The sequence below is a fragment of the Equus quagga genome, chromosome 1 (genome assembly GCF_021613505.1).
Source record: "Equus quagga isolate Etosha38 chromosome 1, UCLA_HA_Equagga_1.0, whole genome shotgun sequence".
Classification (NCBI taxonomy): domain Eukaryota; kingdom Metazoa; phylum Chordata; class Mammalia; order Perissodactyla; family Equidae; genus Equus; species Equus quagga.
The window spans coordinates 110,551,685-110,563,088 of NC_060267.1; the positions used below are offsets into that span (position 1 = coordinate 110,551,685).

Below are 11,404 nucleotides of genomic sequence, written 5' to 3' on the forward strand. Positions count from 1 at the left end.
CCATGGGCCCATAGCATGAACAGCACCGAGAAGCTTGTTAGAAATGCATATTGGACCCCACGCCAGACTCACTGAATCAGAACCTCTAGGTGTGTGGCCTAGGAATATGTATTAAACAGCTCTCCAGGCTATTCTTATGTGCATTCAAGTCAGAGAACCGCTGCCAGAATCATGTAAATCCCACCCAGCCAAGTTCTGCCTTCCAAAAGGCGGTCCTAAAGACTCGGGCACTCCACAAGGGATGGGTTCTTATCTGAATCAGTCATAACCTCAAAATGTTTTAACCCTAGCATGTTTTGTAGCTGTTTGATGTGAAATCATTGTTTTCTCAACCAGCCTCTGATCTCCAGCAAGACAAGACCATGCCTAGCCTCGGGTTTCCTCTCCGGGTGTACACAGTAGGAATCAGGAAACGCTTGATTGTTGTTGTCGTCACTTGTGGGACAGTTGTGGACAAGGATGTCCTTGTCTGCCTGCCTGCCTCCCTCTAAACTGAACTCTTGCTCTAGTGTAGAATTCACTACACATGCTTGGGAGCATGGGCCCTAGGTTCTCCGTAGGAGCTTGGTTTGTGGAGTAACCAAAGCACTGTTGCTTCCCAGCAGCCTAGTGTATCGGCCCTGCATGGAACAAGGTTTCTACTGCGTCTTCCTGCATGGTCCCCTCTAGTCATTTTAGAGCTTCCACTGCATGCTGACCACAGGGAGTAGCAGACGTGACTGATTTTTTAAAATTATTTGTTCAGGCATATTTCTTATTCATCTTGCCTCTGCCTGCCTGAACATTGGTAATATGATGTATTCCTCACTGGCCACAGGGAAAATGAGAAAATTGGTTGCTATTGTTTCATTATCTATAGAAGACAAAGCACTGTGTCTTTCTTTTTATAGTGGAAGTGCTCCCAAGAATTTGTGTTAGCTTTAGAGATAATTTTATGAAGATTAGAAACATTCAACTTTTGTGAGAGAAAGGGGAATAATAAGAATTAAGGGGAAAAAAACTCCTCTTTCGCGCTGACCTATTCCCCTACCCCTCCCACCAAATTCTCTCTTTTTTATGAGTTCCAAAGTTATTCTACATGATTCTCTGTGCAGTTTCTTTAACCAGCTGGCAGGGACTTGAGTTTCACCAGCCAACTCAGAGTTAATGCTCATGGTACACAGGATAATTAGTTTATTTTCATTCTCTGTTATTTTGGATCAAAGAGCAGTCCTAGGACATAAGGGTTCCATGCATGGCTATTTTTGGAATATGGAAGCTTTTGAAGTATTTGAATTAAGTAATCTGTGGTTATTCACTGAATACATAGTAGGTGGCCCGGGATAAGTGTTAGGCTTTCTTATCTGTGCAAGTATGTGTGTGCGTGCAGGACGAGTGTATGGGGGGCTGGGAAAGAGGCATGAGATGTGATACTTTTCCATCTAGGAGCCTAGAATCTTGCTATGGAGGCAAGCGCACCAGTTAGATCTGGGTTCAAATTCTGCTTCCTTTAACAACAACTTTGTCATCTTGGGTAACTCATTCAATTTCTCTGGGCTGTTATGATCAAATAAAATAACAGGTGGAGGTGCCTGGCACATGCCTGGGGTGTACTGGGTGCTCAATGTCTGTGTGTGTTTGTGCACATGGTTCTACTCTGCTCCTATAAAGTAAAACAGAAAACAAATCCCACCCCCACAAATGTATATCTTTATGAGTTAGTATGATTTACACTCCAAAAGCAATGTATTAAAAAAATGTTTTCCACTGCCTTTCCTACTCTTGGTGTTTATAGGCTTGCTGATTAATTTTTGCCAGTCTGCTGGATGTTGAATAATACATTAATGTTGGTCTTAGTTACTGTTTGCTCGATTGCCATTTACCTTTGTTACTTGGTTTAATGTCAAATACTATTCTAAATGTAAAAGTAACTTTTCAAATTATAAAAGTTAATTGTACTTATTGTGTGAAGTTGAAATCCCATTGCTTGAGGATAACAACTGTTCATATTGTAGTACATTGTGACTCTCCCAGTCTTTTTTACTTGGTGTTCCTAATTATCTCGATTAAGATCATACCACATATACAGTTTTGTATTTTGACTTTTTCATTTAACATTTTATCATGAGAATTTCCTGTCATGAAATATTACATCAAAACATAATTTTCCATGGTTTTATGATTTTTAATGGATTTTTACTAGTCTGTCATATAGATATGCCATAACTTATGTAACTATTGATTGTTACTTTTTTTTTTTTTTACTGTTAAAAGTAATGCTGACACGAACATCTTTGTAAAATATCTATGTTTATAGGGTAAAACACTGCATAGCATGTGGGGAACTCTGAATGTGCTGCCCTTTCAAGACATGCATGCTTAGTGTGTGTGAGGGGTGTTAGTGGGGAAAGCTCTGTCTACAGGTGGGCAACTTCTCTACAGCTGGTGCTGGGTACAACATGCATCTGACAGGGTAGAGCCTTCAGCTGAGAGTCTGAAAGCGCTGACCTTTCTTTTTCTCTCTGCCCAGTCCTACTGCTATAGGTACCGCTGTGCTGCTCGAAGCCAGAACACCCCTGACAGCTCTGCTTCAAATCTGGGATTCCGCTGTGCAGCCGACCACCTGCCCACCTCGGGCTAAGAACCAAGAAGAGCCTTCCCAAGTCCAAGAAGAAGTCGTGTCAACCCTGCACTCGGCTTCCCTCAGAACGCTGAACAACCTCGTGTGAATTCCCACCCCGAGGTGGGTTCCATGCCTGCCCAGTGGCCAAAGGAACTGCCTTGTGAGACCAAATCGCTGACCTGCATCAGCATATGCGCTTTATTGTGTGGTGCATCTCTGGAGATCATCGCCATGTTTGACTTTGAGAGTCTTTTAAAGAGGAAGGGGCGTGGAGGGAACCCTGAGCTTGGCTGCAGGAGGCCTACCTTCTGCCTGGGGTCTGCCACGGGGTCAGATCCCGGGGTCCCACACTTGACCTTCCTGGGCCTCAGTGACCTCATCTATCGAGTGAGGGGATGCACAGCATGATGTCTGAGGCTCACTCCAACTCCCAAATTCTATGAGTATATCAGATTCTATCGTGATTTCATAGTGAGAATTTATGACAGATTATTTTTTAGCTATTTTTTTCCATGTGTGAACCTTGGGTGATACTAATCATGTAAGATAAGAGTTCTCTTGTGTATTATTTTCAGAAGAGGATAGTGGGGTGCTGGTGATGAGTCTTTATATTCATACTGCACTTTGTTTTTTCAAGGAAATCAGTGTCTTTTACATTGTTATGATGAGTCCCACATGGGCCAGTGATGGTGCACTCAAGTTCAGCAATCTGAACACGCAGGAATGTCTGTGGGGTGATTCTACTGTGCTTTATCTTTTAACATTAAGTGCCTTTGGTTCAGGGGGACAGTTATAAGCCGAGTTTTCCCCTTTCCCCAAAGCCTTTGGTGAATGTGAAATGTGGGCTAAACAGAGAAACCTGTTTAATTCTAGATGTAGGAGAAAAGAATGAGAACCTTGAATTAACTATATTCAGGGTATACAGTGTTTTGTAATAGGGAAGTAGGAAATCTTGTTGGCTGTGGAAAATCAGATGCTTTGAATCATGCATAATATAGAATAAACTGGTATCTGCTAAATCAGGCTTCACTCTCATGGGTTCCTTTTCTGTGTCCCTCCATTGTGTTTTATTTTAAAGAAATGACTTTGTAGGGCAGGCCCCGTGGCATAGTGGTTAAATTCGGCGCACTCTGCTTCAGCTGCCTGGGTTCGCAGGTTCGGATCCTGAGTGCAGATCTACGCTACTCGTCAGCCATGCTGTGGTGGTGACCCACGTATAAAGTGGAGGAAGATGGGCACAGATGTTATTAGCTCAGGGCTAATCTTCCTCAGCAAAAAAGAAAAAGAAAAGAAATGACTTTGTGGTGTGTACGTGTTTTGTTTGCTAGAAACTTTCATGTCCATTAGCTACTTGATAACTTTGATGCTTGAGCAGTTTTGGGGAATTTTTATTCCAAAACCCAAGGCTCTTCTGCTGGGAACCCAATTATGACCTTGCTTCTTTGTGCCTCAGTAGATGAGTCAAAGACAAGAACACTGCCTCTGTTGGTGGTCCTGTACAACCCGGCAGCTGCTTCACATGTCAGGAAAGCCTCTTGTTTTAGAGTGATGGCTTTCAACCTGAGGTCCCTGTCATCAGAATCCCATCCTGATTTTTCAGTCCTTGAAGACCCCTAAGACATTTCTAATGGGTAATTTGAAAGAAATGGTTTGTCTTTATGTTGGTTGTTCAAAAAGTAAGTAATATTCTCATGAACTTATGAAATAAGATTCATAAGTGTTCGACTAACACTTGATTGCTTCTTTCATACATAGCCTCCTAACATTAAAACATGTCTTGAAAAACAGTCATGTTGCTAAAGTGTTTAGCCACATTTGTTAATCTGTTATGTTGTGGATATAAAATGTTTCTCTACAAACTCTCACCAATTGATGATTAACTCCAAGCAAAACAAACCAAAAAAGCATTCACTTAATTGAAAAAGCTGATGTAGGAAATAAGGTATTTTATTCTTAAAGTCACCACTACTCAAGTCCTTTTTTTGTTTTTACTGTTACCTCCCACCTGCTTATATTTTTTTACATAGTTATATTTTTAGTGTGTATATTTGGAATTCTTCTTGCTAATTAATGTTTTATGGCATAAATATTTTTGGGGGTGTATTGGCTTAGTCTTTTTTTTTTTTTTTTTTTGTGGGAGATTAGCCCTGAGCTAACATCTGCTGCCAATCCTCCTCTTTTTGCTGAGGAAGATTGGCCCTGAGCTAACATCTGTGCCCATCTTCCTCTACTTTATATGTGGGATGCCTGCCACAGCATGGCTTGCCAAGTGGTGCCTAGGTCCACACCTGGGATCCAAAGTGAACCCCGGGCCACCAAAGCAGAACGTGCGAACTTAACCACTGCACCACCGGGCTTGCCCCTTGGTTTAGTATTTAGAATTGCATTTTTAGCAGCAGCATAATTTTGGAAAGCATTTAAAAAGAAATCCTAACAAGGCTTTTGTTTAAGAACCACATTTCCAGGTTAGCAACTAAAGAGTGCCCCAAACTCCAGCCACCTCACCACTACACTTTATAATATTGCATATTGACTTATGAACAGACCACCAAGATGGCTGTATAATAATTTCAGCTTTAATGCCATATATGCATTCCTGAGAAACCTCACCTGCAAAATTGCACATAAAAAATAGGGGATAGAGGGGAAAAATAAGGCTGGGGCAGATGACTCAAAACTTAAGGAACTTTGTAACCAGAGCACTAGCAAAAATAATAACTATTCTAATAAAACTAGTAGCTCAATTAAATCTCCAATGGCATTAGTAGCCGGCATCACAGCCAGCCAGTCCTTGGCAGCCTTGAGCCCCGGGGTCCCTTCTTCCTTCTCCAAGATGTAAGTCCTTGATGACATTTGCCTTTTTGGTTTTTTTTAAGGTATACTTTTTGGTGAGGAAGATTGCCCCTGAGCTAACATCTGTTGCCCATCTTCCTCTTTTTTTTTTTCTCCCCAAAGCCCCAGGACATAGATGTATATCCTGGTTGTAAGTCCTTCTAGTTCTATGTGGGATGCTGCCACAGCATGGCTTGATGAGCAGCATGTAGGTCCACACCCAGGATCTGAACCAGCAAACCCTGGGCTGCTGAAGTGGAGCATGCAAACTTAACCACTCGGCCACGGGGCTGTCCCTGGCATTTACTTTTAATGGAGACCGCTTCCATCAAAAGTAAAGATCTGATTGGAATGTAGACTTCTTCATCAAATGTTTTTTTTTTGGGGGGGGTGGGGCAGTATCTTTGTAGCATCTTTATCTGAACTCTCAGCTTTTCAGAGAGTTTAATTAACCTGGTAGAAAGGGTGGCAATTCTTGAAACCACTAAATAAACCATTACTTGCACATCCATAGGATTTTTAATTTCTTTTTTCTGAAGGTTTTCATATATGCTAAGGTTTTCTCTTAAATTGCAAGAAAGTTCACCCCAATTGTTTTAAAACATGTTTCAAATTGCATATGCCCCGACATGATTTCTGTCCTCCATTTTCTGTTTACTAATCACTTATGAGCTATTCTTAAATTAAAGAAATACATATTATAGCAAAACAGATATTTGGTTGATGTGCCAATACCAGTATTGAAAATCTGTTTTTTCGTTTTTTTTCAGGAGCTCTTATATGGGGTCTATACTTTTAACTCTTATTTCTTGCCCCATCAAGGCGTGGAGGGAATTTGAAGTTTGTTCTCGGATTGGCTTTGGTCTTGAATCCTGGACAATCTTACTTTGTTTTCAGGGGTGTACATGACGGGATGAGTGGGAAGCAAGTCATATCTTCTTTTTTAAAGCCTTGTAAACATGATTAGAAGGGAGTAGGGGATGGGGCATGATGGTGGTGGTGGTCAAGAGTGACATTTCCTTCTTGGAAAATATCAAATTACAGAGATGCCACAAACTTTGCCTGGATCAGCCTACAGCTTAAAATGGAATACAGATTTGCATTAATTGAGAGGTTTTTTTCTCCCCTACCCCTGCTTTTTTTTTTTGGCCAAGAACTCTGTTGTCCCTATGACCTTTCAGGAAAAAAAGAAATGGAAGATGCTGTTTATTTTAGTAAGTGTTGATTTGGGGCTGGGGTGTGGTGGGGTCTTGTCTCCAAACTAGTGTATTGGTAAATTCTATTTTCCATAAACTTCTTTACTGAGAATTCTGTTGTTGACATAAAATAAAGCAATGGGCCTTTCGTCCATGAGAAGCTCAGAATTCTAGTCCTTTGCTAATTGCCTTTTCAAAACAGGTGATGTTTTCAAGCTATACATAGAACTGTTGCATGTAGTAAAATCCATGCTTGACTTACTGAAAGGAATATTTTGAAAAAAAGAAAGATAGAAATATGGTGTTTTCTGTTCTGAGACTTCAGATAGTTCATATAAAAGACTAGTGTGGGGTTTATTCTTTTCTTTATAAGGTGGTATTTTGCATGCATTTCTTCTTCCCTCCTTCCTTCCAACAAATACTAACCTTACCATTGGCAATATTCTCATAAGAGAGTTACCTGCAGGCCAGCTCTGAGGAGGAAGACAGGAGGTACAGACCCTGGGAACAGGGGCCAGGCAAGATGCAGGCTGAGTGTGAGTGATGCCCATTCTAAAGGAGCAGCCATACAAAAATGTGAGCCCAGAGTTGCTCATTCGGCCAGTTTCTGAGAGTAGCTGGATATCTGCATTTTCATGTGAAGTCTTCTGAGTTTTTAATATTGGCAACCAATTCAGATTAAAAAAAAAACAAACACTAGGGGCCGGCCCTGTGGCATAGCAGTTAAGTTCACATGCTCTGCTTTGGCAGCCCAGGGTCCCCAGGTTCGGATCCCAGGCATAAACCTATACACTGCCCATCAAGCCATGCTGTGGCGGTGTCCTACATACAAAATAGATGAGGATTGGCACCAATATTAGCTCAGAGCCAATCTTCCTCACCAAAGAAACAAAAACCAAGAACCAAACACTGTGAAGACCTAATAAATTGCTTCTACAGCCAGATTGGGCCTATGGGGTGCTGCTTTTCAACCTAGATTATGAAAAGTTGATGCATTTCGTGGAGCACAAAATCTCCTGTTTTTCTATCTGAAAAATGACTGGTCAAGTAAGTCATGTACTATTTAGAAATATCCAAGTGTGAGAAAGGGCCATGGCTTGCCCAAGGACATCACCTTACCCAGAAATGCCTTCTGAGCCTCCTCTCCTCCATCCCCACCCCATGCCACCTAAAATCATTTAACAGCCACAGGTAATCTCAGCAGCACCATTCACAGTCCTTTTTCATTAACTTTAGCTACTCTTTACTAAGTTTGCAGATTAACATGTATCAGAGAATAGCAGAAAGGTCAGTTTCTTGACTATTAGTTTCATTTCATTTACTAAAACTTAATTCTCTCTAATACAAACTACCCCAGAGCAGGCCTTGTTTTTATAGGTTTGCCAGAATCAGTCGTGCTATCCGTGAAAGCAGGCCTTTGTTCTTTCAAACACTTAAAACGCCATAGAAATGATTAACTCCAAGAGCCTCAGATGGAACCTTGGCAGCTGCCAGGACTGCTTCCTTCCTCTGACTCTTATATTTAGAGTTAGGAGCAGGAGTTTAATTAATTTTTTGATTAAGCAAAATTATTACAGATAATATTCAGGTAGGCTATAAAATGAAAAATACTCTTTTCTGAAACTTGCCCTATTTAGGATTGGAAAGTTCAGAAGATTAGCATGAAGGGCTGGAATCTTTCAGCTTCAGATCAGATTCTAATCTGCCCCCAAATGGTAATTGACCCCCAAGTCATCCTTATGAGAAGGCTGCTTGGGCCTTTGGAATTAGTCACAGTTGTCAGGCAAGAAGGCGATTCCATTTCAGAATAATTGCAGGTCGGATAGGATTTCTCTCCCGCCCCTGGGTCTGGGCCATGTTTGACAAACTCCTTGTTTTCTTTGCTGAGGGAATGGAAGACTGATCAGAGCAACTCTCTTCCAACATGTCAGCTTGGCACCTCAATAGGGTAACCTTAGAAGCTCTGAATCAACGCTTAGGGGGAAGTGAAACCAGCTAACAGACTATCAGGGGAAAAGAGATAAGCCGGTCCTTGTCAGGGGGCACTGATAAGAGGTTCACCTGCATTTGGTTTGGTGCCTGTGAGGGGGCCCTTTGTGGTTGTTGTTTTGAAGTCTGCAATTTTTCTCTGCTCCAGACACTTGCCAAATAAAATTTGATTTATTTACTTTTAAATGACTTGGAAAGATGCCCCTTTAATCTCTTCAGCTGCTGTCTTTAAAAAGCCATTTAGCATTGTGAGAAGAGAGCGTTGGAATGAGATTGTCTGGGATCATATCCCCACCCCACCACACACTTAGCTATGTGAGCTTTAGGCAAGGAATGTCCTCTCAGGTAAAATGGGGATAGTAAGAGTACCCATCTCTGGGGTTGTGGAGAGGTATGAAATAGTGCAAACGTAAAGAGTTTAGCACAAAGTACTTGGGTAAGTGCTTGTTACTAGGTATTTGTTCCTGTTATAAGTATGATTATCAGAGGCAGAAGAGCAGGAAGGTGCTACACAATGGTTCTGGTCAGCCAGGGGTTACAGCTGTGGAACCGAGAGCATCATGGGCTAAGAGTAAGGAAGAAGAGGCTGAACATAAAAGCATGAACTTGGCCTCTACGTCAAACGTTAAAATAAACAAATAAATAAAAGAGCTCACATAATTGATCCCCAAACCTCTGTTAATGCTTGAATTTGAAAATGCCCTGATACTATATGCTCCATCTGTCCCACAGAGTTCTCATTCAAGGGGAAAATTAGATCTGATTATGGCTACATACGTTGTATAATTCTGAAGCTTTTCCTCTTGAATCCACCTCACAAAGAACCTCTGCTGGTTTAATACCAATGAAAATGTCATTCTTGGGCATAACAATAATTAAAAAGAAGGAAAACAAAAGGAGGTCAGTCTGTTGGCCCATAATATGTTGATCAGTCTGTTAATGTTTTCTGTGGTGTTTTTAAGGCTAATTTGCTTTTCGGTTTTAGAGAATAGTTGTTTAGCTAATTCTGCTTAGTCACTTAAATTTTTCCTTCTCATTTAGTCCTCTTGTGAGATTATTGGTCCAGAATATAATTCTAACTTCATAAATTACCAGATTTAAAAATCAAGATGATGGGGGCCGGCCCAGTGGTGCAGTGGTTAAGTTCGCATGTTCCGCTTCGGCGGCCTGGGGTTCGCCAGTTCAGATCCCGGGAGCAGACATGGCACCGCTTGTCAATCCATGCTGTGGTAGGCGTCTCACCTCTAAAGTGGAGGAAGATGGACACAGGTGTTAGCTCAGGGCCAGTCGTCCTCAGCAAAAAAGAGAAGGATTGGCGGCAGATGTTAGCTCAGGGCTAACCTTCCTGAAAAAAAAAAAAAAATCAAGATGATGTCCAAAGGAGAATAGTTTAGGGTTTGGCAGACAGTGTTCATAGGGATCGAGGTAGTGAGCAGTTCTCAAAGTGCGGTCTGGGGACCCTGGGGATCTCCAAGACCCCTGAAGGGGGTTGAGTCAAAACTACTTTCATAACAATATTAAGATGCTATTTGCCTTTTTTATTCTCATTATTTCATGAGTGTGAGGTGGGATTTTCCAGAGACTACATGATATATAGCTTGATCGCTCATAGAATATAAGCTTGTATATTTTCATGTTTTAAAATTTTCCCAGCCTTAATTTTTAATATGCTAAATGTCTCTAGATATAACCCACATTACAAAAGCTCTTTGGGGTTTTCAGTAATTTCTAGGTGTGTTATGGGGTCCAGAGAGCAAAAACTTTGAGAGCTCCTGATCTAGGAGAAAAGCAAAGTCTGACGGTGACTGAATTTGTCTTGGGAATAGTGACCAGCCCTTCTCTAGCTCTTCTGAAGACAGTCATGAAGAACTGAGTTTAAATGACCACAAAAGAAAGTAAAATGAACTGTTAAGAAGCACTGCCTTGCTTTCCACTTCAGAAGACCTATTAAATGCAGAAGTGATAACGGACTCAGGTCCTCTGAAAACAGGTCTGTGCACGGACTGCCCTAAATAGTCCTGTGGTTGGAATCACTTCGATATTGAAGGACTCCCCAAAAGGGCTTTGCAATGTTAGGGACGTGTAGTATAAGATCCCCCACTGTTGCACCCCCTGCTCAAGGTGACATGGTGGTGGGACCCTGCATGTCACCAATGTCCGCCCCCTCAGATGGTGGGTGTATTATAAAGCCAGTGAGAAGGGTCAAAGTGTTACTTTCATGACACAGCTCACTTTCTCCTAGGGAATTTTGTCTTCCTTTTGCTGTAAATTGTGACTGTTCTACGTCTTCTCTTGGCTGGTTTGTCTTCCAGCCAGCAATTTTGGGCACCCCTTAGTCAGTCAGGCACGGTGCTGGCTGCTTTATGTACGTGATCTAATTTAATCTGCAGGCAATCTTGGAGGAACCGGTTGTTTTGGGTATTTCCAGTGTGCTCTTGGAAACCAGGACTTAGAGTACTTGCAAGGTGCCCAGGCGATGCGGCGGAGCGAGGCAGAACCAGGACTCAACACCATTTTTGTGACTTCTGTTCTGTCTACTATATCATTAAACCCGCAGTTTTATTTTGAGTTTGGGGTGAGGACAGATGGACTGACGAGGGAGATTACTGGGGCAAGAGAGAGCCTCCAGGAGAAAGAAGACAAAGAGCCAGGAGGTAGAATGGACTCTTGCTTAAGAGCGTGGACTCTGGAGCCAGGCTGTCTAGGTTTTAAATTCTTGTCCTACTGCTTTCTGGTATTGCGATTTGGGGCAAGTTACTAAACCTATTTGTGTTTCAGATTTTCA

At 41.8% G+C, this 11,404-nt stretch overlaps 1 protein-coding gene across 4 annotated transcripts in view; it reads left to right on the forward strand.

The window, feature by feature from the left end:
- The window catches only part of SUMF1 (sulfatase modifying factor 1), an 87,687-nt gene extending 84,061 nt beyond the window's left edge, over positions 1–3,626 (forward strand). For all 4 annotated transcript variants that reach the window (XM_046637511.1, XM_046637502.1, XM_046637522.1 and 1 more), the window contains one exon: positions 2,510–3,626. Coding sequence is in view for 3 of the 4 variants with exons in the window: in XM_046637502.1 (XP_046493458.1) it covers positions 2,510–2,620 (111 nt within the window). In the remaining variant the exon portion in view is untranslated. The remainder of the gene's footprint in view (positions 1–2,509) is intronic.
- Positions 3,627–11,404: the final 7,778 nt, after the last annotated feature.